The 27,335-nt window shown below is 44.9% G+C and overlaps 1 protein-coding gene across 1 annotated transcript in view; it reads left to right on the forward strand.

Moving 5' to 3' along the window:
- Positions 1-6,956: 6,956 nt before the first annotated feature.
- The window catches only part of lpcat1 (lysophosphatidylcholine acyltransferase 1), a 32,339-nt gene continuing 11,960 nt past the window's right edge, over positions 6,957-27,335 (forward strand). The window contains exons 1-5 of the mRNA XM_023975094.1: positions 6,957-7,237; positions 22,915-23,054; positions 23,701-23,915; positions 25,534-25,646; positions 25,749-25,809. Coding sequence (XP_023830862.1) covers positions 7,118-7,237; positions 22,915-23,054; positions 23,701-23,915; positions 25,534-25,646; positions 25,749-25,809 — 649 coding nt within the window. The 5' untranslated portion in view covers positions 6,957-7,117. The remainder of the gene's footprint in view (positions 7,238-22,914; positions 23,055-23,700; positions 23,916-25,533; positions 25,647-25,748; positions 25,810-27,335) is intronic.

The following is a 27,335-nucleotide window of genomic DNA, read 5'->3' on the forward strand; positions in this document are numbered from 1 at the left end:
GGTGAATAAAAAATATATGCTCAGGTTATAAATAAGCCTTGTCATAAGTTGTATTTCCATTTCCTTACAGTTTGAAGAGGGAGGTATTAGATCTTAATTTACAAAATGTTTTTCCAATTATGAATCCAGGATTACTTTTTTTGTGCAGAGCATTCTCTGTAGGACAAAGACACACAGTAACATTATGAAATGCACATAGTGCAGTATTGACGGCCCCCAATGTGCAATCACCTGAGCTCTGGAAACCGGTATGTCTACTTTGAGATATTTTAAAATAAACAAAAACCTTGGCAACTGCAATAGCCACCTAGCCATCTCTTTCAGTACTGTGTGACTCGAAGTGGAGTAATCTGGTGAGTTGGTTCTTCTATCCTTGTGGGGACCTAAATTCCCCACAAGGACAGTAAAACAACATTTCCCACATCCCCATGAGGACAAAGGCTATTTTAAGCTTAGGGGTTAGGGTTAGGGTTACAATTAGGGATAAGGATAGGGTTCGAGTGAGAGGTTAGTGTTAGGTTTAGATTTTAGATTTATGGTGTGGGTTAGGGTTAGGGTTACAGGTTAAAGTTAGGGTTAAGGTTAGGGTTATGCAAAGGGTTAGGGAAAATAGGAATTTGAATGGAAATTCCTTTTAAGTCCCCACGAGGAAAGAAGAACATAACGTGTGTGTGTGTGTGTGTGTGTGTGTGTGTGTGTGTCAAATCAAATCAAATCAAATTTTATTAGTCACATACACATGGTTAGCAGATGTTAATGCGAGTGTAGCGAAATGCTTGTGCTTCTAGTTCCGACAATGCAGTAATAACCAACAAGTAATCTAACCTAACAATTCCACAACTACTACCTTATACACACACACAAGTGTAAAGGGATAAAGAATATGTACATAAAGATATATGAATGAGTGGTGGTACAGAACGGCATGGCAAGATGCAGTAGATGGTATAGAGTACGATTATACATATGAGATGAGTACTGTAGGGTATGTAAACATAAAGTGGCATAGTTTAAAGTGGCTAGTGGTACATGTATTACATAAGAAGGCAAGATGCAGTAGATTATATAGAGTACAGTATATACATATGAGATGGGAATGTAGGGTATGAAAACATTATTTTAAGTGGCATTGTTTAAAGTGGCTAGTGGTACATTTTACATAATTTCCATCAATTCCCATTTTTTAAGTGGCTGGAGTTGAGTCAGTATGTTGGCAGCGGCCGCTAAATGTTAGTGGTGGCTGTTTAACAGTCTGATGGCCTTGAGATAGAAGCTGTTTTTCAGTCTCTCGGTCCCTGCTTTGATGCACCTGTACTGACCTCGCCTTCTGGATGATAGCGGGGGTGAACAGGCAGTGGCTTGGGTGGTTGTTGTCCTTGATGATCTTTATGGCCTTCCTGTGACATTGGGTGGTGTAGGTGTCCTGTAGGGCAGGTAGTTTGCCCCCGGTGGTGCGTTCTGCAGACCTCACTACCCTCTGGAGAGCCTTACGGTTGTGGGCGGAGCAGTTGCCGTACCAGGCGGTATACAGCCCGACAGGATGCTCTCGATTGTGCATCTGTAGAAGTTTGTGAGTGCTTTTGGTGACAAGCCGAATTCTTCAGCCTCCTGAGGTTGAAGAGGCGCTGCTGCGCCTTCTTCACAACGCTGTCTGTGTGGTGGACCAATTCAATTTGTCCGTGATGTGTACACCGAGGAACTTAAAACTTTCCACCTTCTCCACTACTGACCCGTCGATGATGGTAGGGTGCTCCCTCTGCTGTTTCCTGAAGTCCACAATCATCTCCTTTGTTTGTTGACGTTGAGTGTGAGGTTATTTTTCCTGACACCACACTCCGAGGGCCCTCACCTCCTCCCTGTAGGCCGTCTCGTCGTTGTGGTAATCAAGCCTACCACTGTAGTTCATCCGCAAACTTGATGATTGAGTTGGAGGCGTGCATGGCCACGCAGTCGTGGAGTGAACAGGGAGTACAGGAGAGGGCTCAGAACGCACCCTTGTGGGGCCCCAGTGTTGAGGATCAGCGGGTGGAGAGTTGTTACCTACCCTCACCACCTGGGGGCGGCCCGTCAGGAAGTCCAGGACCCAGTTGCACCAGGGCGGGTCGAGACCCAGGGTCTCGAGCTTGATGACGATGTGGAGGTACTATGGTGTTAAATGCTGAGCTGTAATCGATGAACAGCATTCTCACATGGGTATTCCTCTTGTCCAGATGGGTTAGGGCAGTGTGCAGTGTGGTTGCGATTGCGTCGTCTGTGGACCTATTGGGTCGGTAAGCAAATTGGAGTGGGTCTAGGGTGTCCGGTAGGGTGGAGGTGATATGGTCCTTGACTAGTCTCTCAAACCACTTCATGATGACGGAAGTGAGTGCTACGGGGCGGTAGTCGTTCAGCTCAGTTACCTTAGCTTTCTTGGGAACAGGAACAATGGTGGCCTCTTGAAGCATGTGGGAAAGCAGACTGGGATAAGGATTGATTGAATATGTCCGTAAACACACCGCCAGCTGGTCTGCGCAGCTCTGAGGACGCGGCTTGGAATGCCGTCTGGGCCTGCAGCCTTGCGAGGGTTAACACGTTTAAATGTTTTACTCACCTCGGCTGCAGTGAAGGAGAGCCCGCAGGTTTTGTAGCGGGGCCGTGTCAGTGGCACTGTATTGTCCTCAAAGCGGGCAAAAAAGTTGTTTAGCCTGTCTGGAGCAAGACATCCTGGTCCGCGACGGGCTGGTTTTCTTTTTGTAATCCTGATTGACTGTAGACACCTGCCACATACTCTCTGTGTCTGAGCTGTTGAATTGCGACTCGATTTTGTCTCTGTACTGGGACTTAGCCTGTTTGATTGCCTTGCGAGAGAAAGCTAACTGTTTGTATTCTCGTAATGCTTCCGTCACCTTGCCCTGGTAAAAGCAGTGGTTCGTGCTTTCAGTTTCACGCGAATGCTGCCGTCAATCCACGGTTTCTGTTTGGGAATGTTTTAATCGTTGCTGTGGGTACGACATCGTCAATGCACTTCCTAATGAACTCGCTCACCGAATCAGCATATTCGTCAATATTGTTTTGGACGCAATGCGGAACATATTCCAATCCGCGTGATCGAAGCAGTCTTGAAGCGTGGATTCAGATTGGTCGGCCAGCGTTGACACAGACCTGAGCGCGGGAGCTTGTTGGTTTTAGTTTCTGTTTGTAGGCTGGAATCAACAAAATGGAGTCGTGGTCAGCTTTCCGAAAGGGGAGCGGGGAGGGCCTTATATGCGTCGCGGAAATTAGTATAACAATGATCTAGGGTTTCCCAGCCCTGTAGCACAATCGATATGCTGATAGAATTTAGGGAGTTTTTTTTTAGATTAGCCTTGTTAAAATCCCCAGCTACGATGAATGCAGCCTCAGGGGTGTGGTTCCAGTTTACAAAGAGTCAGATAAAGTTCGTTCAGGGCCATCGATGTGTCTGCTTGGGGGGAATATATACGGCTGTGATTATGATTGAAGAGAATTCCCTTGGTAGATAATGCGGTCGACATTTGATTGTGAGGATTCTAGATCAGGTGAACAGAATGACTTGAGTTCTGTGTGTGTTATGATGACACACCACGTCTCGTTAATCATAAGGCATACCCCCCGCCCCTCTTCTTACCAGAAAGATGTTTGTTTCTGTCGGCGCGATGCATGAAGAAACCAGCTGGCTGCACCGACTCCGTTAGCGTCTCTTGAGTTAGCCATGTTTCCGTGAAGCAGAGCACGTTGCAATCCCTGATGTCTCTCTGGAATGCTACCCGTGCTCGGATTTCATCAACCTTATTGTCAAGAGACTGACATTGGCGAGTAGTATTCTAGGAGTGGAGCGCGATGTGCCGTCTCCGAAGCTGACCACGAGACCGCCTCGTTTTCCCCTTTTACGGCGTCGCACAGGGTCGCCGGCTGGGATCAGATCCATTGTATTGGGTGGAAGAGCAAACACTGGATCGTTTCGGGAAAGTCATATTCCTGGTAGGAACGATGATGAGTTGACGTTAATCGTATATTCAGTAGTTCCTCCCGACTGTATGTAATGAAACCTAAGATTACCTGGGGTACCGATGTAAGAAATAACACATAAAAAAGCAAAATACTGCATATTTTCCAAGGAACGCGAAGCGAGGCGGCCATCTCTTTCCGGCGCCGGATGATGTGTGTGTGTGTGTGTGTGTGCGAGTGTGAGTGTGAGTGTGAGTGTGAGTGTGAGTGAGTGAGTGAGTGAGTGAGAGAGAGAGAGAGAGAGAAGTGCATGGATTTCCAAGCCTGGAAGGCAGTAGTATAAATAATATTGACCTCGGGGTTGACTTTATGGACTGGCATGTAAGTAAATCAAGCTTGTGGTCACAGTCACATAGGAACCACCTTGTCAGTGTGTGATTAATTATTTTAATTTACTGGGAATTATTCTTTAACTGTTGACCCTGCTGTTGTTTCTCTGGCAGGGCCTCTCCTGTCCTGATAGAGAGAGAACATTCAATGAAAATCATCCCAAATTATTATGACATCCATACTGAATGAACAATAATAATAATGCTCACAATGCTGACATCAGCAAACCACTTGCCCACACGATGCCATACACGTTGGCTGCCATCTGCCCGTTACAGTTAAAACCGGGATTCATCCGTGAAGAGCACACTTCTCCAGCGTGCCAGTGGCCATCGAAGGTGAGCATTTGCGCAGACGAGCACGCAGATAAGCTTGCCTGAGTCGGTTTCTGACGGTTATGCAAACCCAGAGTTTCATCAGCTGTCCAGGTGGCTGGTCTAGTAGTACTGATCCCGCAGCTGAAGAATGCCAGATGTGGAGGTCCTGGGCTGGCGTGTTTGCACGTTGTCTGCGGTTGTGAGGCCGGTTGGATATACTGCCAAATTCTCTAAAACAATGTTGGAGGCAGCTTAAGGTAGAGAAATTAACATTCAATTATTCGGCAACAGCTCTGGTGTACATTCTTGCAGTCAGGATGCCTACTGCACACTCCCTCAATCTTGGCATTGTTGTGTGACAAAACTGCACATTATAGAATGGCCTTTTATTGTCCCCAGCACCAGGTGAACCTGTTGAATGATCATGTTGTTTAATCAACTTCGTGATATAACACGCCTGTCAGGTGGATGACTATCTTGGCAAAGGAGAAATTCTCACAAGAGGGATGTAAACAAATTTGTGCTCACATTTTGAGAGAACTAAGCTTTTTGTGCATATGGAACATTTCGGGGATCTTTTATTCCAGCTCATGAAACATGAGACCACCACTTTACATGTTGCATTTATATTTTTGTTCAGTGTAATTTGAGTGTACTTTTACTATGTTACGTCTAATCTATGAGACCAGGCTAAAACAAGAGAGACCCAAAGACTTCAAACTGAGAAAGATGGTCTCAGAGCATTTCATATTATTTTGTCTGTGTTTGTTAAGTATTAATTTGTGGCTGTCCATCATCTATTCCCTATGATATATTATGAATTGCAATTTGTACAATATGTTACAGATTTACAAAAGGTACAATATGTTACTAATTTGCAAAACGTATGGTATGTTAGGAATTACAATTTGTTCTGGCTAACTTTAGCTAAGTGGCTAGGTGGCTTACGCTAGTGTTAGCTAGCTGGCTAAAGTTAGTGCTAAGGGCTAGGGTTAGTTAAAAGGTTAAGGGTTAGGGGAAGGGTTAGCTAAAATGCTAAGTAATTGCAAAGTAGCTAAAAAGCTAGTTGTCCGTGATGAGTTTCGAACACGTAAACTTTGCTTTGCTAGATGTTTCCGTTATACGCTCACCCCTCCGACCAACCACCCTCCTATCATTTTTGCCTTAAGTAACCTTCTATCTTATGTAACCATACCTAAAATAACATATTATGCTAATTTGAGTGTCCCAGATTTATGTTTACTATGTTACGTCTAGTCAATGAGACTAATCTGCACTGAGTAACAGATTTATCGGTGGATCAAGTGAGAGAGGAAGCACTACAATTTCACACACATATTCGTACACACACACTTAAAGGTATCTGGCACTTCTCAGACACATATCAATTATCGCTGTGTGTGTGCCTGTGTCTGTGTGTGTGTCTGTGTCTGTGTGTGTGTGGCATGTGTGCTGAATTTGTGGCACCACTTTACAAAAAAAAAGTGTTAAAAGGATCCTACACCTTCCAAAGTGATCTCAGAATAAGGGACTCCTTAATACGCGTGCGCAGTCCATGCACGCTCAAATTAGCCATCTTCCATTCATCGCCCCACATCTCCCTACCAGTGTGTTGTGAACAACAATAGTGGAATCTGCGGTTTGCCTTCAGAATAAAAGTCCCAATTGAAACGTAAACGGTTAAAATAGTGGAATCATGCCACAATTGGACAAGACCAGGGATGGGCAACTTTGATGGGGGTGGGGGCCCCAAAAAAACGGAACTCATCATGAGTAGCCACAGTAGCTTGTTGGTCTGAGTGCCCACATCCATTTGTTTTATTTGAACCTTTATTTAACTAAGCAAGTCAGTTAAGAACAAATTCTTATTTACAATGAAGGCCTACCCATACCTCCCCACTCCCCCTTCACACACATATTAGCGTTGCAACTGTTATTGTGGGACTTTAATTGTGGGAAATCACCATTCATATTGTAATGTACAGCATCACCTATGCTCTTCACAGCTGTGTTCTGAGTGTCACTGAGTAGGCTGATAGCCCATTTCATGGACCCAAGAGCCATAGGTATTGCAATATAAGTATGCCTCCAATGCAATTCTGATGTCTAATACATCCCAGTGCGATTTCAACAGATTTTTTTTACTTTTGTCAAATTAACTAATTATTGTCTTCAGTTGATCCTATATAGCAACATTCCAAACCTGTTTAGCATCTAGTCCAACTAGACCAACTAGATGGGGAACTTGGAGAACTTTTATTTAAGGCAAACAACCGATTCCAGTATTGTTGCTCACAACACATACGTCATCTCCCTCACAGACGAGAACGAATTGATGGTCCTCGAGCCTACAGATCAGCACCGTGTAGCTAGCCTACATAGTCGATTTCAAAGAAGCATTGCCTGTTTATTGTGGAAGAGACCCCGTTGCTAACTGATAACTGTTTGTTTATTTGTTTTCAGTTATGAAGTTGCCAAATAAACAGCATCATTCTTCGGAGAATGAAGATGGGTCAGACTTGCCTCCCCCGTTCAGAAATCCTTTCGTTCACGAGTTACGATTCACTCCCTTGGAGAAAATCAGGGTAAGCAACCGTTCAACTTTTCACGACATCGTATCTAATGAACATTCAAATGATGTGTTGATGTTTTATTTAGCCTATTAGCTAGACAGTTAACATTATTATGTTATTACTTGATTTTCTCTCCGCCCACCAAGTTTTCCGTGCCTTTTAAGCTTGTTGTTACACGTTACTAGAATAATTGGTATATCTCGACCATAAGCTACATTTAGGGACTCAAATCTAAAAATATGCTGTAATTTTATGGTGATTTGATCAAATAAAGAAGAGTTTATTTACAGAATACCAGAGTCAACGTTTTGTAGCTGTTGAATTAGTGATAGTGATTTTCATAATTTGCATGTCAAACGTTGGCATTGGATTTCCATGTCCAATAATGGCAGTCAGCTGTAAACCTGTTGTCCTAAATGACTGGACAGCCTTCACTGTTAAAGGGAGGGTTGCCTACTGTGGCTTTTGAATAGATCTGGGTCACACACACATTCTTTCTCTCTCATTGATTGATAGGAACTAACGTTAATAAACATAAGCATTTCGCTGCATCTGCAATAACACCTGCTAAACTGTGTACGCGACCAAAACAATTTGATTACACACACATTCTTCTATCCTCATGGAGTTCTACTTTTTGTTTTTTATATTCAAAATCCTATTTCCCCTAACCTTAATCTCTACACCTAACCCAAATTCTAACCCTAAACCTAACCCCTAAGTTTAAAATAGCCTTTGGCCTCATTGGATAGAAGAACAAGACCACACACACACAGTTGTGTCCCATGCTCTCTGTTTGGCCTTTTAAACACAGCCATGGGGCTTGGACATGCACTTGTCACTATGAGACCATGCTGCAAAGGACAGAATGGCTGTAGCATATGGCATCATTCAGAAAATTATCTTCCATATTTGCACCAAGTGTTCCATTCCCTGACCGTAACATTCTAGCTAATGTGTGTAGCTAGTTAGTATTTTGAGGAGTGAGAGAAATGTGGCTTGTCCTGTTATTTCCAAACATAACTGACCTTCATTACAATAACAGAAAGTATACCAGGCGTTCTTCCTATAAGTGCAGGAAATGTGGTATGTCCCATTCCTGTTTCCTTGGTCTCTCGGCTCTCACACAGCCCCAGGACTAGGGTGTGTCCCAGTCACTCTCCGCCATATACTGTACAGCAGGGCTCTCCAACCCTTTTCCTGGAGAGCTACCCTCCTGTAGTGTTGTCACGATACCAACATTTTACTAACGATACAATACCAGGCCAAGTATGAAGTTTTAAATTGACACAATACCTGTTAGCGAAGGTGTCAGCTAGAGATGACGTGAAGGAGCTTGCAGGGATTTGTAGTCTTACACAATGTCTACTTTGATGCTAAATAGCATGTTCCTATCAGAGTAAGTAGAGCCGACTATATTGATAAGTCACCTTGTACGAGAGAGATTTACATTGTTATCAAAACATCACGCCGGGGTAAGCCTACACGAAGCACAGCCCTTATTTTAAGTGTTTCAAAAATTCCCTATGGGAAAATGAAGGGTGGAAAAACGATTGGAACCATTTCCCTGTTTGACCGCTAGGTTTTATGGGTAATATGACACCTCCACTGTGGGGCTGTATTCACACTTCTACTCAATACAACATATATTGAATTTAACTTCACACTGTATAATAACACTGAATAGAATGGCTACTTTGCTCATATTTGCAAAGGCCTACCTGTGACTTGGCTGGAGGAATATGCATGCATAATGATCTGCATGTCATTGTGGCAATTGGGAAAACTGCATAAAACCTTCTTTACTCTTCAGTTACCACACACTCCCTCACACACTCACTTTGTCTCCCTCTCATAAACACACACACCACTCTCTCTTCCACAAACCCATACACACTGCTCCCACTTTAAAAAACATGAAGCACCAAACAGAATGTAAGGAGTACCAGAAAGAGAGAGATTTGATAGTTTAGGCTTACATTAGGCCTATATGAATCCTATATTTTAAAGCACATGAGTAGCAGAGCTTTCTTCCTCTGCCAATCAAAATTTCCTAGACCTACTTTCAAGTTACTTGGTTGTTAGCTAGCTAGGTAATGCGACTGAACAACGTTGTTTATCAAACCAATAATTAGCGACCCGGGATTAGTTTAAAACGGCCTGCGACGTATCGAAAATCGAAATCGCGCAGGAAGAAGGTAGCTCTGGTTATAGGAGTCGTGTTTCTTTAACCATTTGAGACAATCTGTTTTCTTTGCTGTAAAACTGCAACCATGCCTTTTGCTGTATGTTTTCACTCCAACCCCAGTTATAACTAACCTGACTCAGTTTATCAACCAGGTAATTATTAGAATCAATTGCGCTAGATTAGAGTTGGAGTGAACCTAGAGGACGGTAGCTCTCCAGGAACAGGGTTGGAGAGCCTTTCGCAACAATGTCCAGGAAACTTGCCTCCGTTTTGGCACAGAACATTTTGTGCCAGCAGTGGAAAAGAAACACGGCGAACAAGTTTACTCCTGCAGCAGGAGGCTTGCTTTGCACACAGCCACACACACACACACACGTGCGCACGCACATGCACACACACTTTACACATAATGTCGACACACACTGCAGACAGAGACAAGGGGAAGAACGTAACTCGATAAAGGAGCAGAAAGGACAGAGACTTTGGAACAGCATTTAGCTTCTGAATCTGGTGCTAATTATTCCAGTCTCTGGATCTAGGCCAAGCCTCTGGAAATGTATTTTCTATTGTAACACGAGCACGTTGGCCTTTAAATTGTATTTCTTAGAAGACCGTCAGTGTATCCAATTGCATTGCCGTTGCATGTCTGTCAAAGATTAGATCTACATTTATTGTTAAACTCAGATCAAAGTAATAGTTAGGCTAGTTGGACAGAAAAAGGTGCTGGAGGTTACTTGGGCTGAAGTACACACACACACACTTGGGCCAATCAGATGTGAAGGTTGCTAGTTGAGTTAGACCCATACCACAGTTCACTATCTCAGTCTCAGTTCTCACTAGCCTACTACCTGCGCTTACTGTGAAGTTGTCCAGGTGTGTTTTTCCATTCTATGTAGACACACACACACACACACACACACACACACACACTGGTTCATTTAAGAGCTGCCTTTCTCTCTCTGCCTGAAGATAAACACTAGTTCCCTTCACGCAGCTGGCAACAGAGCCATATGACTGGGTAACACGTTTTAGTGTGTGTGTGTGTCACACCAACACATGTAAGCACATTCCTCCCTCAGGCCTCTCTCGCTCCCAGACGGCCTATTTTGAAGAAGAGGAGTTTGCAAAACAACAAAAACACCCCAAATGAATTAACTTCACAATGAACCAACACACTGAACAAAACATCCCTAATAAAGAAGTCACTCACTGACTGAATCTCTATTGTAGTGTCTTTCTCTGTCTGCCATTTAGCCTATGGATAAAGTCTGCATTCTTTGAGGAGCCTGTGTGTGTTGACATTAGTTAGGGTTAGTTAGCCCTTGCAGAGCTGAAGTCCTTCTGGTTTGCGTTTCTTCCTGGCGGCATTTATGATGCAACTAAATAATAACATCAGCTTCTGCTAATAAGCACTTCAAGCTGTTGGTTCATTATACTGACAGACACGCCCAGAGGGGGATCTGGGACTATCCCCTACAGACCGGAAGGAGGGAGAGGGGTGGAGGATGGTAAGGTCATACTATCAGTGACAGTACAGGGATAGAAAAAAGAGAGGGAGTGCAGGGGATGGAGGAAAAAGGGATTGGGGCTATCGGTGACATAGACCGAAAGGAAGAAAGAGAGGGGGATGTGGAAGAGGGAGAAAGAGGGATATTTTGTTATATTTGACAACCACGAAGGTCAACAAACCAAGATTCCAAAGACCATTCTGAAGTGTGTGACCCAAGCAGCAGCAGATGGGTGGATTGGTTCTGAAGGACAGATGGGGAGTTAAGGCGTCTGGGTTCAATTGGCCCCTAGTAGAACTCCTAGTACTGTTTGACTCACTTGCCAGTATACACTTCCTCAAAATAGTCTGAATTAATCTACACTGAACAAAAATATAAATGCAACAATTTCAAAGATTTTATTGAGTTACAGGAAATCAGTTAATTTAAAGAAATTCATTAGGCCCTGATCTATGGATTTCACATGACTGGGAATACAGATAAGCATCTGTTGGTCACAGATACCTTAAAAAAAAAAAAAAAAAATGATAGGTGCGTGGATCTGAACCAGTCAGTATCTGGCGTGACCACCATTTGCAGCACAACACATCTCCTTTGCAAAGAGTTGATCAGGTTGTTGATTTTGACTTCTGGAATGTTTTCCCCACTCCTCTTCAATGGCTGTGTGAAGTTGCTGGATATTGGCGGGAACTGGAACACGCTGTCACACACGTCGTGTTTGTTGACATTAGTTAGGGTTAGTTAGCCCAGGGAGCTGAAGTCCTTGGGGTTTGCATTTCTCCCTGGCGGCACTGATGATGCAACTAAATAATAGCAGCGTCTGTTAATAAGAAGAGCATCCCAAACATGGTCAATGAGTGACATGTCGGGTGAGTATGCAGGCCATGGAAGAACTGGGACATTTTTAGCTTCCATGAATTGTGTACAGATCCTTGCGACATGGGGCTGTGCATTATCAGGTTGAAACATGAGGTGATGGCTGCGGATGAATGGCACGACAATGGGCCTCAGGATCGTGTCACTATCTCTTTGCATTCAAATTGCCATCGATAAAATGCAATTGTGTTTGTCTGTAGATTATTCCTGCCTGTATCATAACCCCAACGCCGACATGGGGCATTCTGTTCACAACGTTGACATCAGTAAACCGCTTGCCCACACAACGCCATACACACTAACTGCCCAGTACAGTTGAAACCGGGATTCATTAATGAAGAGCACACTTCTCCAGCGTGCCAGTGGCCATCAAAGGTGAGAAGTTGCTCACTGAAGTCGGTTAGGACGCCGAACTGCAGTCAGGTCAAGACCCTGGTGAGGACGACGAGTACGCAGATTAGCTTCCCTGAGACGGTTTGTGCAGAAATGTTTCGGTTTCCAGGTGGCTGGTCTCAGACTATCCTGCAGGTGAAGAAGCCGTATTTGGAGGTCCTGGGCTGGTGTGGTTACGGCTGGTCTGCGATTGTGAGGCCGGTTGGACGTACTGTGAAATTCTCTAAAATGATGTTGCAGGTGGCTTATGGAAAATAAATTAATATTACATTCTCTGCCAACAGCTCTGGTGGATATTCCTGCAGTCAGCATGCCAATTGCACGCTCCCTTAACTAGAGACGTCTGTGGCATTGTGTTATGACAACTGCACATTTTAAAGTGGCCTTTTATTGTCCCCTGCACAAGGTGCAGCAGTGTAAGGATCAAGCTTCTTGATATGCCCCACCTGTCAGGTGGATGGATTATCTTGGCAAAGGAGAAATGCTCACTAACAGGGATGTAAACAAATTTGTGCACAAAATTTGAGAGAAGTTTTTTGTGTCTATGAAACATTTCTGGGATCTTTTATTCCAGCTCATGAAACATGGGATCAACACTTGTTGCATTCATATTTTTGTTCAGTGTAAGGTACCTCAAGAAATCTGTCATTAAGTTGGCTGTTTTTGCAGATGAGATCTTAGTTGCGCAGTTGAACATCTAACTAAGATGTTTGGTGCAGTATTTCACAAGTTTAAAAAAATGCATGAAAACGAGTCAACAACCATTTTAATTGAAGAATCCCTACTGTTGACCAATCACGGACGAAGGGGCATACACTTCGGCAACCGAACTTCGGCTTGCCTCGAGAAAACTGTCATGTGCACAAAAAAAAATCTTGCAGTAGAGCAAAACAAAAAATCGTCAAAGTGCTGTCATAATATATGCATGAGGACGCCTTTAGAGGGCAGAGACCCACCCCTACGTGTGTGCATTTGCTCGTGTGTGCGCCAGGGTTTCTGTTTGACCGGCAGCATTTTAATTTACCGGACATTTGAGAAATGTACCGGACTAATATGCATTTGTTGCGTAACCTGATTATGGCGTCCACCCATGGTGCTCAGAATGACATCATATTTTGATTGTGGTAATGAATCTTAAAAGATCACTAGCCTATGCTAAATCACTAGCTTATGCATTGGCGGAGCGTGAGATTCAAGTTTGGGGAAGTACATTTTGTCCATTTAAAAATGAACCTTTATAATAAAACATTCCATGCATCATCGCATGTGCAGACTTACAGTATAGTATGTAAGAGAGCCTACTATGTGTAATGTGACGAGTAGATTGGATAGTCATAATATAGGCTAATATAACTCAATCACTGTTCACAAAAAATACCGTTCAATGCATGGGCTGAGCGTGTGTAGTGTAGAGGCCTGGGCTATAGGCCCTATCAGATACGTTTCTTCTTTCTTTGCTTGGGGAAAAACACATTTCATGCAATTCTGCTACACTTTTCTATGACTGGAGACATTAGCAGAATATTTTTTAATACGACAAATTACAGGGTAGCCTACTCTGCTGAAACTGATAAACAGATCAATAAAAACGACATTGGTCATATAATATGCCTATGAGAAGGGGGGAGAGAAATATAATATGACGTCCATCTAAACTGGATGAGGAAGTTATTGTTCAAAAAGAAACTTACGTGGCACTGACCCACAATGACAGCGTGAACGTGTGCAGTGCGCACTCTCACCGGGTATATGGCCGATGCTCTCCCCTGGTGCCAATAAGACAAATCTTTGACACTTCTCTGTTTTCTCAATGACATTCAAATCAACATTGGGGGAAAAAAAGTTTGTTCCACCTGAGCGAGTCTGACCACAAGTCAGACACCACTATGATGACACACCAAATGGGTTTGATGGATTGTGGGAAAAGAGCAGGAATAGGCTTTTATAGGCTACATTCCAAGCGATGTCTTCCAATGGTACGACTGCTGTCGGCATCGAAAGATTATCCAATTCGGAAAAAACACGTGGAGGTAAGGATGACCGCAGTGGTGTAGTCTAGGTATTCCCAAACTAGGGTACACCAAATACAAATGTGATTCACATTTACAAAAAAAATATATATTTATAAAATAAAAATTCCCTCACATTTTCAAACAGCCCATTTATATTTTCCAACGGGGCTATACATTTGGGTGAGGTTATTTTCTCGCCTGAGTAGCCTCGTTTCACTGCCAAACATTTTTTCCCCCGAAAAACACCAGTCTCAACGTCAACAGTGAAGAGGTGACTCCGGGATGCTGCTCTTCTAGGCATAGTTCCTCTCTCCACTGTCTGTTCTTTTGCCCGTCTGAATCTTATTTTTAATGGCCAGTCTGAGATATGGCATTTTCTTTGCAACTTTGCCTAGAAGGCCAGCATCCCGGAGTCACCTCTTCACTGTTGACGTTGAGACTGGTGTTTTGCGGGTACTAGTTAATGAATCTGCCAGTTGAGGACTTGATGCGTCTGTTTCTCAAACTAGACACTAATGTACTTGTCCTCTTGCTCAGTTGTTCACCGGGGCCTCCCACTCTTTCTATTCTGGATAGAGCCAGTTTGCGCTGTTCTGTGAAGGGAGTCGTACACAGCGTTGTACAAGATCTTCAGTTTCTTGGCAATTTCTTGCATGGAATAGCCTTAATTTCTCAGAACAAGAATATACTGACGAGTTTCAGAACGAAGTTCTTTGTTTCTGGCCATTTTGAACCTGTAATCGAACCCACATGCTGATGCTCCAGATACTCAACTAGTCTAAAGAAGGCCAGTTTTATTGCTTCTTTAATTAGGACAACAGTTTTCAGTTGTGCTAACATAATTGCAAAACGATTTTCTAATGATCAATTAGCTAATCCAAGTTTTTATAATTTTAAAAGGCTAACACAACGCGCCATTGGAACACAGGAGTGATGGTTGTTGATAATGGGCCTCTGTACGCCTATGTAGATATTCCATAAAAAATCTGCAGTTTCCAACTGCAATAGTCATTTACAACATTAACAATGTCTACACTGTATTTCTGACCAATTTGATGTTATTTTAATGGACAAAGAATGTGCTTTTCTTCCAAAAACAAGGACATTTCTAAGTGACCCCAAACTTTTGAACGGGTAGTGTGTGTATATATCTAAACTCAGCAAAAAAAGAAAYATCCTCTCACTGTCAACTGCGTTTATTTTCAAAAAACTTAACACGTGTAAATATTTGTATGAACATAACAAGATTCAACAACTGAGACACAAACTGAACAAGTTCCACAAGCATGTGACTAACAGAAATGTAATAATGTGTCCCTGAACGAAGGGGAGGTCAAAAGTAACAGTCAGTATCTGGTGTGGCCACCAGCTGCATTAAGTTTTGCAGTGCATCTCCTCATGGACTGCACCAGATTTGCCAGTTCTCGCTGTGAGATGTTACCCCACTCTTCCACCAAGGCACCTGCAAGTTCCTGGACATTTCTGGGGGGGAATGGCCCTAGCCCTCACCCTCTGATCCAACAGGTCCCAGACGTGCTCAATGGGATTGAGATCCGTGCTTGTCGCTGGCCATGGCAGAACACTGACATTCCTGTCTTGTAGGAAATCATGCACAGAATGAGCAGTATGGCTGGTGGAAGTGTCATGCTGGAGGGTCATGTCAGGATGAGCCTGCAGGAACGGTACCACATGAGGGAGGAGGATGTCTTCCCTGTATCGCACAGCATTGAGATTGCCTGCAATGACAACAAGCTGAGTCTGATGATGCTGTGACCCACTGCCCCAGACCATGATGGACCCTCCACCTCCAAATCGGTCCCGCTCCAAAATACAGGCCTCGGTGTAACGCTCATTCCTTCGATGATAAATGCGAATCCGACCATCACCCCTGGTGAGACAAAACCGTGACTCGTCAGTGAAGAGCACTTTTTGCCAGTCCTGTCTGGTCCAGCGACGGTGGTTTGTGCCCATAGGTGACGTTGTTGGCGGTGATGTCTAGTGAGGACCTGCCTTACAACAGGCCTAACAAGCCCTCAGTCCAGCCTCTCTCAGCCTATTGCGGACAGTCTGAGCACCTGATGGAGGGATTGTGCATTCCTGGTGTAACTCGGGCAGTTATTGTTGCCATCCGTACCTGTCCCGCAGCTGTGATGTTCGATGTACCGATCCTGTGCAGGTGTTGTTACACGTGGTCTGCCCCTGCGAGGACGACTCAGCTGTCCGTCCTGTCTCCCTGTAGCGCTGTCTCCGTAAGGACATTGCAATTTATTGCTCTGGCCACATCTGCAGTCCTCATGCCTCCTTGCAGCATGCCTAAGGCACGTCATGCAGATGAGCATGGACCATGGGCATCTTTCTTTTGGTGTTTTTTCAGAGTCAGTAGAACAGCCTCTTTAGTGTCCCTAAGTTTTCCTAACTGTGACCTTAATTGCCTACCGTCTGTAAGCTGTTAGTGTCTTAATGACCGTTCCACAGGTGCATGTTCGTTAATTGTTATGGTTCATTGAACAAGCATGGGAAACAGTGTTTAAACCTTTACAATGAAGATCTGTGAAGTTTATTGGATTTTTATGAATTATCTTTGAAAGACAGGGTCCTGAAAAAAAGTTTCTTTCCATTGATTCTTGAAGAATATAAACTTATAAATAACTCATGAGCTTAGTTCAACTGTCACACTCCATAAGAACCCAAAATATGAACTTGTTTTTCTCCAATGTTTGTAAACATTGTACATGTAAACAAACAACACTGTATAGCCTCATAACATGGTTAAAACAATTTTGATATCATGGATGGTCAGTCCTTACATCCATAGCTCTGTCTATTCATCTGAGATGGTCACGTTTCTCCAGGCCCATCCCTCAGCTTTTTACCAAAACCGAGGCGGGGTGGCCGTTTTGTTATTTTTCATCAGTGATTTTCCCTTTAAACAGCTGCATATTATCAAGAATCAAAATGTCACCAACAAGAGGTAAACAATAGGCCACAAGAAAATGCAGAATATTGCCCTTCTGTTCACCTGACTTAGAATTCCTCACAATCAAATGTCGACCGCATTATCTACGAAGAGAATTCTCTTCGATTATAATCACAGCCGTAATATTCCCCCCCCCCCAAGCAGACACATCGATGCCCTGAAACGAACTTTATTTGACTCTATGTAAACTGGAAACCACATATCCTGAGGCTGCATTCATTGTTAGCTGGGGATTTTTAACAAGGATAATCTAAAAACATGACTCCCTAAATTCTATCAGCATATCGATTGTGCTACCAGGGCTGGTAAAACCCTGGATCATTGTTATTCTAACTTCCGCGACGCATATAAGGCCCTCCCCCGCCCTCCTTTCGGAAAAGCTGACCACGACTCCATGTAGTTGCTCCCTGCCTATAGACAGAGACTAAAACAGAAAGCACCCGCGCTCAGGTCTGTTCAACGCTGGTCCGCCAATCTGATTGAACGCTTCAAGATTGCTTCGATCACGTGGATTAGGATATGTTCCGCATTGCGTCAAACAACAACATTGACGAATACGCTGATTCGGTGAGCCAGTTTATTAGCAAGTGCATCGGCGATGTCGTACCCACAGCAACTATTAAAACATTCCCAAACCAGAAACCGTGGATTGACTGTAGCATTCGCGCGAAACTGAAAGCGCGAACCACTGCTTTTAACCAGAGCAAGGTGACCGGAAACATGACCGAAATACAAACAGTGTAGCTATTCCCTCCGGCAAGGCAATCAAACAAGCTAAGCGTCAGTATAGAGACAAAGTAGAGTCGCAATTCAACGGCTCAGACACAAGGTATGTGGCAGGGTCTACAGTCAATCACGGATTACAAAAAGATAACCAGCCCCGTCGCGGACCAGGATGTCTTGCTCCCAGACAGACTAAACAACTTCTTTGCTCGCTTTGAGGAATACAGTGCCACTGACACGGCCCGCTACCAAAACCTGCGGGCTCTCCTTCACTGCAGCCGACGTGAGTAAAACATTACGTATTAACCCTCGCAAGGCTGCAGGCCCAGACGGCATCCCCAGCCGCGTCCTCAGAGCATGTGCAGACCAGCTGGCTGGTGTGTTTACGGTCATATTCAATCAATCATTATCCCAGTCTGCTTCAAGAGGGACACCATTGTTCCTGTTCCCAAGAAAGCTAAGGTAACTGAGCTAAAYGACTACCGCCCCGTAGCACTCACTTCCGTCATCATGAAGTGCTTTGAGAGACTAGTCAAGGACCATATCACCTCCACCCTACCTGACACCCTAGACCCACTCCAATTTGCTTACCGMCCCAATAGGTCCACAGACGACGCAATCGCATCCACACTGCACACTGCCCTAACCCATTTGGACAAGAGGAATACCTATGTGAGAGTGCTGTTCATCGACTACAGCTCAGCATTTAACACCATAGTACCCTCCAAACTCGTCATCAAGCTCGAGACCCTGGGTCTCGACCCCGCCCTGTGCAACTGGGTCCTGGACTTCCTGACGGGCCGCCCCCAGGTGGTGAGGGTAGGTAACATCTCCACCCCACTGATCCTCAACACTGGGGCCCCACAAGGGTGCATTCTGAGCCCTCTCCTGTACTCCCTGTTCACCCACGACTACGTCTCCAACTCAATCATCAAGTTTGCAGACGACATTACATTGGTAGGCTTGATTACCAACAACGACGAGACGGCCTACAGGGAGGAGGTGAGGGCCCTCGGAGTGTGGTGTCAGGAAAATAACCTCACACTCAACGGCAACAAAACAAAGGAGATGATCGTAGACTTCAGGAAACAGCAGAGGGAGCATCCCCCTATCCACATCGATGGGACAGTAGTGGAGAGGGTAGTAAGTTTTAAGTTCCTCGGCGTACACATCACGGACAAACTGAATTGGTCCACCCACACAGACAGCGTGGTGAAGAAGGCGCAGCAGCGCCTCTTCAACCTCAGGAGGCTGAAGAAAATCGGCTTGTCACCAAAAGCACGCTCAAACTTTTACAGATGCACAATCGAGAGCATCCTGTCGGGCTGTATCACCGCCTGGTACGGCAACTGCTCCGCCCACAACCATAAGGCTCTCCAGAGGGTAGTGAGGTCTGCACAACGCATCACCGGAGGCAAACTACCTGCCCTCCAGGACACCTACACCACCCGATGTCACAGGAAGGCCAAAAAGATCATCAAGGACAACAACCACCCGAGCCACTGCCTGTTCACCCCGCTATCATCCAGAAGGCGAGGTCAGTACAGGTGCATCAAAGCGGGGACCGAGAGACTGAAAAACAGCACTTTTCATTAGTGCTTATAGCATGCTATTCCAAGAGCGCAACATTTATTTTTCAACTCGAATCAATGAGCCCAATCAGTCCTCCATGACAACAAAATCATAAATAGCCATTTGCTTTACGAACTGTTTTCCAGCGACTGAATTTTGAAATATTGCGATATGCATGGCTCGGACTCTAATTTCCACTGACAGTCGCAATAATCAGCTATTTGGTATTTGCAGCGTGCGCTACCCAAGTCGCGCACGGGCTCCCTTTCCTTCAGACTGTAGGCAATGCAATTTAAAACAATCCACAATGTATTATTTTTTTAAGTGTAATGGAAGCTAATGATCCTCTGTGGCCATGTTATGCTTTAGTAGCCTATTTTGAATTTCTTTCTTTCTGTATAGACAGGAGTAGGCTAATTAGGCTATATAATTTTGGTAATTCAATATACTTATGGAAAGCTTAGCTTCCCCTAGCTTTATGGACGCACCGCCTATGTCAATCTCCTATCCCCCATAGTAGAAAAGTTGACCTATTCTATTGGAAATAGCCCAGACTCTGGGAGAGTTTATTTTATTTTTTTATTTAACTAGTCAGTTAGGAACAAATAATTATTATTATAATGACTGCCTAGGAACAGTGGGTTAACTGCCTTGTTCAGGGGCGGAACGACAGATTTTTACCTTGTCAGCTCGGGGATTTGATCTCGCAACATTTCGGTTAGTGGCCCAACGCTCTAACCACTAGACCCCCTGCGGACGATAGATCCCAAATTCATAGAACCAGTACGCCTAGGCTACATAAAAAAACTACTTTAAAAAAGCAATGGATGCAATAGATCAGGATGTTTAGCTTAAAATGTTGGTAAACAATTTTTTTCTTAACATTATTAGGGCAGCAATGCGCACAAGGCAGCAGGGTACGCACAAATGTTTTTGCTACCAGACAATGAAAGAAAGTTGAAAAACAACAGAACATGAGAGAAATAGGCTACTGGTCTCAATGGCATCTGGAAGTCTTTATAAAACAATAGGCTACTGGTTTCAATGGCATCTGGAAGTCTTTATAAAACATAGCTACTGGTTTCAATGGCATCTGGAAGTCTTTATAAAACAATAGGCTACTGGTTTCAATGGCATCTGGAAGTCTTTATAAAAAATAGGCTACTGGTTTCAATGGCATCTGGAAGTCTTTATAAAACAATAGGCTACTGGTCTCAATGGCATCTGGAAGTCTTTATAAACAATAGGTTACTGGTCTCAATGGCATCTGGAAGTCTTTATAAAACAATAGGCTACTGGTCTCAATGGAATCTGGAAGTCTTTATAAAACAATAGGCTACTGGTTTCAATGGCATCTGGAAGTCTTTATAAAACAATAGGCTACTGGTTTCAATGGCATCTGGAAGTCTTTTATAAAACAATAGGCTACTGGTTTCAATGGCATCGTGGAAGTCTTTATAAACAATAGGCTACTTGTCTAATGGCATCTGGAAGTCTTTATAAAACAATAGGCTACTGGTTTCAATGGCATATGGAAGTCTTTATAAAACAATAGGCTAACTGGTTTCAATGGCATCTGGAAGTCTTTATAAAACAATAGGCTACTGGTCTCAATGGCATATGGAAGTAATTGCCCCCACGGATATGGTCGGATTTTGCCTAGGCTACTTTAAAACAAGGAAAGAGAGGAGAAGCAAATCATAGTCCCCTGGGAGAGGAAAGGAGACCACATCATTGTAATGAAGGGAGGCAGAGATGGAGAGAGGGAAATATAATTATAGAGAGATAAGATGTACAATATGGAGAACAACAACACACTACTGTAACACCCAGTAGGAGAGGGAAGAGATCTCTAGAGATGGAGAGAGGACCAGGGAGAGGAATAGAGGGGGGATGGGATCTGAAATGACAGTGTTGGCTGTCTGGGGCAGTGAGTAGTCTTCCTCCTCTACTTTAGTAAAAATACTTTAAAGTACTACTTAAGTTCTTTTTTGGGGTATCTGTACTTTACTTGACTACATATATTTTTGACAACTTTTACTCCACTACATTCCTTCTGAAAATAATGTACTTTTTACTCCATACATTTTCCCTGACACTGAAAAGTACTAGTTACGTTTCGAATGCTTAGCAGGACAGACAAATGTGACAATTCACACACTTATCAAGAGAACATCCCTACTGCCTCTGATCTGGTGGACTCACTAAACACAATTGCTTATTTTGTAAATTATGTTGGAGTGTGCCCCTGGCTATCTGTGGAATGAGAAATTATTTCTACTTTTGATGCTTAAGTATATTTAAAACCAAATACTTTTAGGCTTTTACTCAAGTAGTATTTTAATGGGTGACTTTCATGTTTACTTGAGTCATTTTCTATTAAGGTATCTTTACTTTTACAATTGGGTACTTTTTCCACCTCTGGCTGTGACATTTTGACCCTGTTATTAGGAGTGATGACATGACCCTGACACCCACACACACAAGATGACCATATTCCTTGCAAGGGATGACGGGTCAATAGTTATCAGCTTTGATCTTAGATGATGCTTCGACCTTAATTAACTTTTTTTGTTCTGTATGAGCTAATGTATGCATCGACCATGATTGCGCTAACATAAGGAGCGTAGAGTGAACAAGGAGAAAGATAGGAGGGATGATTAGCTGTATGTCTGTCAGTGCTGTATGGTTGGTGGTTAAAGGCAAGCCCGAGTCTCTAGTTCAACAGAGCCGTTCCTGATGGGTCAATCTAATTTATTAGCTCTCTTCCACATCCTCACAATGCTCATCAATAGACCAGCACTGACCACTCTGGAGAAAACATACTTTAATAATGTTTACATACTGTTTTACCCACTTCATATGTATATACTGTTTTTCTAGTCAAAGCCTTCGGAAAGTATTCAGACCCCTTGACATTTTACACATTTCCTTAGGTTACAGCCTTATTGTAAAATTGATTTTTTTAAATGATCATCAATCTACACACTACCCCATAATGACAAATAAAAAAAGTTAATATTATTATTTATTTTTTAATAAAAAACTGATATCACATTTACATACTCATTCAGACCCTTTATATTCCGGACTCTGACATTGCTCGTTCTGATATTTCTTTATATTTATTTTTGGAATATGTGTGTATTGCTTTGTATTGTTAGGTATACTGCGCTGTTGGAGCTGGAACATCTGCAAAATATGTGTACGCAACCGATAAAATTGGATCAGGGTCAGAAAATGTGTAGGCCCAAGGCAAAGCTATAGTAGTTTTACTTGTTTTCACAAAAGAGATGCTTGTCCTGACCTGTGTGGTGTGGGCCAATAGCTTAAATGTGATAATTTGTACCCCTCTATTTCCCTCTCTTTCTCTCTGTGTTTTTATGGATGAATGCATGACCATTTGCTTTAGTCTCTCTCTCTCCACCCCCCTCTCTCAGATCGGTGTGATGACGGTGACTGTGTTCCCAGTACGGCTGGTTACTGCAGTGCTCCTCATGTTGCTGGCCTGGCCCTTTGGCTTCGCTGCCTCTCTGGGACGATCTGAACTGGCCGTGGAGACCGAGACCTGGTGGAGGAGGTACGCCTGTCACTGTGTGAGCGAGTGACAGAAAAACATTAGGAATACCTGCTCTTTCCATGAGACTGGCCAGGTGAAAGCTATGACTCAGTGTAGATGAAGGAGAGGAGACAGGTTAAAGAAGGATTGTTAAGCTTTGAGACATGGATTGTTTGTGTGCCATTCAGAAGGTGAATGGGCTGGATAAAATGTTGAAGCTCCTTTTGAACGGGGTGTGGTAGTAGGTGCCAGACACACCAGTTTGAGTATGTCAAGAACTGCAACGCTGCTGGGTTTCTCATGCTCAACAGTTTCCCGTGTGTATCAAGAATGGTCCACCATCCAAAGGACATCCAGCCAACTTGACACAACTGTGGGAGGCATTGGAGTCAACATGGGCCAGCATCCCTGTGGAACGCTTTCGACGGTGGTGTAACTCAATATAATGTGTTGTACACTCGGTGTATAAAATGAATGACACACCTGATAATGACAAATATTGTGGAATATTTGTAGAAGGTTTGGATACGATTGACATTGCCAGGGCAAACACACACGTGCGCGCAACAGGACGTAATTGCAAACCAGTCTTAATTTACTTACCTGTATAAATAAAGGTTAAGTAGAAAATAAACACACACGCCCTCAATCAGTCTCTCTCCTACAGGATCTGTGACATCGCCCTGAGGGGGATCATGCGTGCCATGTGGTTCTGTGGAGGGTTCCATTGGGTGACGGTGAAAGGGGAACCGGCTCCGCCCTCGCAGGCACCCATCCTCACCCTGGCCCCTCACTCGTCCTACTTCGACGCCATCCCCGTCACCATGACCATGGCCTCTATCGTCATGAAGACTGAGAGCAAGAACATCCCCGTCTGGGGCAGTGAGTAGTCCTCATTTCCATCTCTCTCATCTTCATTAAATACCACTGTCTACCTCGCCTCTCTTTCGCCTTCTCTCTGCCTCTTCCAGATTTGTCAGGCCTTTTCAGTCTGTCTCACTGTCTAGGGAAGTGTGTACTCTAGTCGTGATCTTCATTCTCTCTCTCTGGTACCGCAGTCTTCCTCATTTCTCTCTGGGTGTGTCTCAAAATGCATACTACCGTGCTCCAAGCACGCAAATTGGAGCGCGGGAGGGTCAGAGTATGAGTCCAAATGAAAGTATGTTAAACGGAGCATGGAGGGCACTTCTCGAATGCGTACTCCGTTTATACATATTTTGAAGCATGCATCGATGCACAAGCTTCAACGGAAGGTATGCAAAGAAATATGACGCAACCACTTAAAAAAATGTGCAAAATTTGTTAAAATCAATGGTGGCCATTATTTGAACGGAAGCGAGAGAAAATACACTCCGACTTGGCAATGAAATGTTTCCTCTTCACATCTCATGTGTTGCCTGACTACAGTATTTGATCTTGATACGTTAATAAATAAATGCTGTTAATTTTGGCCTGTTTACCTGCCTACGTACTGTAGATAGCAAGCCCATAATAGGTCAACAGGGCTAACTGGCTAGCTATTACTGTTAGCTAACCAGATAGCCACAAAGAATAGTTAGCTAGCTACCCACGAATCTATTGCCTATTATTCGTTTTAGGTCATTTTCTTCCTCTTAAACTATCTGGTTAGCTATATTGTTACAATTCACATTTAGCTAGCTGATAGTTATGACGTAAAACGGTTGCCTTGTGTATATCTTGTTTCGTCTATTGTCATTGTCCTGGCTGAAAGACCGTTCAGTGAATGGGTAAGTCCCATGTCCATAGTAAGTCAATAGGGCAAACTGGAAAGCTAGCTAGCCATGAAGAATTGGTAGCTACCCACAAAAAATTTACATCTACCTTGCATAACATTAGTGTTAGGACATTTTGCCTGTTAGATTATTACAGTTCACATATCTAGCTTATAATTCTGAAGTAAAACGTTTGGTTTGTGTACATCTTGTATCGTCTATGCTTGCTATTGTCCTGGCTGGAAGAAGGTTCAGTGAATGGGGAGGTGCAGCATGAGTTAATACAGTTGGGGGAGTGTGACTGCTTCTCAAATGTATTGTTTTATGCGTTCTTCACACACTCAACCTCACAAGAATGTACTCAAGAGGTTGTAGGAGAATGCGCTCGAAGCATGAGAGTGTGGAGCACGGTAGTATGCATACTGAGAAACCCCCTCAGTCTCCGTCAGGGGCAGTGAGAACCATAGTCTTCTGATAGATAGTGACTGGTGTGTGTTAGTGAGGTTATCAGAGTGGACATGACGGTTGGAGAGAGGAACCGTATGAGGTGGTGAGACCAGGTGTTAATGATGACCATATTGTCATTATAACATTATTATAGTTATATTGATATTATGCTGTGCTAATCACTAATCTCTATCATTCCTCTTTCTTTCCCTCCCTCCCTTTCTCTTTATCTCCATCTTTCTCTCTGCCCCTTCCCCCACCTCCACCTCTCTCCCCAATGTCTTTCCCTCATCCTCTTCTGTCTCTCCCTGCCCCACCAGCTCTGATAAAGTTCATAAGACCAGTGTTTGTGTCGCGGTCGGACCAGGATTCTCGCAGGAAGACGGTCGAAGAGATCAAACGCAGAGCCCACGCTGGAGGGGAGTGGCCTCAGGTAATGTAAAGACCAACCTTCCTCAATCTTGAAGTCTAATTCAATGTACTGTGTATTTAGATAAGTACCGTGTGTGTACTGTACGTGTGTGTGTGTTTGCAGATAATGATATTTCCAGAGGGGACGTGTACCAACAGATCCTGCCTCATCACATTCAAGCCTGGTATGTGTTCTTTATGCTGACCAGGTCCTCGTCTGTCTGTATGTCTCTGTCTGTCTGTGCGTCGCTCTGTCTGTGCGTCGCTCTGTCTGTCTGCGTCGCTCTGTCTGTCTGTCTACGTCGCTCGCTATGTCGCTCGCTGTGTCGCTCTCTCGCGCTCGCTGTGTCGCTCTCTCTCGCGCTCGCTGTGTCGCTCTCTCTCGCGCTCGCTGTGTCGCTCTCTCTCGCGCTCTCTGTGTCGCTCTCTCTCGCTCTGTGTCGCTCTCTGTGTCGCTCTGTGTCGCGCTCTCTGTGTCGCTCGTCGCGCACCCGTCTCTTGTCCGCTCCTCTCCTCTGGCGCTCTCTCTCTCGCTGGTCGCTCTCTTCTCGCGCTCTCTGTGTCGCTCGCTCTCTCCTCCGGCGCTCTCTGTGTCGCTCTCTCTCTCGCGCTCTCTGTGTCGCTCTCTTCTCGCGCTCTCTGTGTCGCGCTCTCTGCGCGCTCTCTGTGTCGCTCTCTCTCGCCTCTCGCGCTCTCTGTGTCGCTCCTTCTCTCGCGCTCTCTGTGTCGCTCTCTCTCGCCGCTCTCTGTGTCGCTCTCTCTGCGCGCTCTCTCTGTCGCGCTCTGTGTCGCTCTCTCTCCGTCGCTCTCTGTTGCGCTCCTCTCGCCGCTCTCTGTGTCGCCTCTCTCGCGCTCTGTGTGTCGCTCTCTCTCGCGCTCTCTCGCGCTCTCTCTCGCGCTCTCTCGCGCTCTCTGTGTCGCTCTCTGGGTCGCTCTCTCTCGCGCTCTCTCTCGCGCTCCTGCTGTCGCGCTCTCTTCTCTCGTGCGCTCCTCTCCTCTTCTGTGTCGCTCGCTCTCTCTCTCTGTGTTGCTCGCTCTCGCTCTCTCGCTCTCTGCGTCGCCTCTGCTTCGCTCTCTGGCCTCTTCGCGTCTCGTCGCTCTCTCGCTCTCTGGTCGCTCTCTCGCTCTCTGGGTCGCTCTCGCTCGCGGCCGTCTCTCTCTCTTCGGTCTCTCTCTCGCTCCGCGCCGTCCTCTCTCTCTCTCGTCGCGCCGTCTCTCTCGCTCGCGCCGTTCCTCTCGCTCGCGCCGTCTCTCTCTCGCTCGCGCGTCTCTCTCGCTCGCGCCGTCTCTCTCGCTCTCGTTCGCGCCGTCTCTCTCCGCTCTCTCGTTCGCGCCGTGTCTCTCGCTCTCGTTGCGCCGTCTCCGTCTCTCGTCGCGCCGTCTGCTCTCGCTCCGCGCGTCGCTCCTCGCTCGCGCGTCTCTCTCGCTCTCGCTCGCGCCGTCTCTCTCGCTCTCCGTCTCTCCGCTCTCCGCTCCGCGTCTCTCTCGCTCTTGTCGCGCCGTCTTCTCTCGCTCTCGCTCGCCGCGTCTCTCTCGCTCTCGTCGCCTGTCTCTCGCTCGGCCGTCTCTCTCGCTCTCGCTCGCGCCGTCTCTCTCGCTCTCGCTCGCGCCGTCTCTCTCGCTCTCTCGCTCGCGCCGTCTCTCTCGCTCTCGCTCGCGCCGTCTCTTCGCTCTCTCGCGCCGTCTCTCTCGCTCTCCCGCCGCGTCTCTC

This window comes from Salvelinus sp. IW2-2015, linkage group LG30, assembly GCF_002910315.2.
Source record: "Salvelinus sp. IW2-2015 linkage group LG30, ASM291031v2, whole genome shotgun sequence".
Taxonomy (NCBI): Eukaryota; Metazoa; Chordata; class Actinopteri; order Salmoniformes; family Salmonidae; genus Salvelinus; species Salvelinus sp. IW2-2015.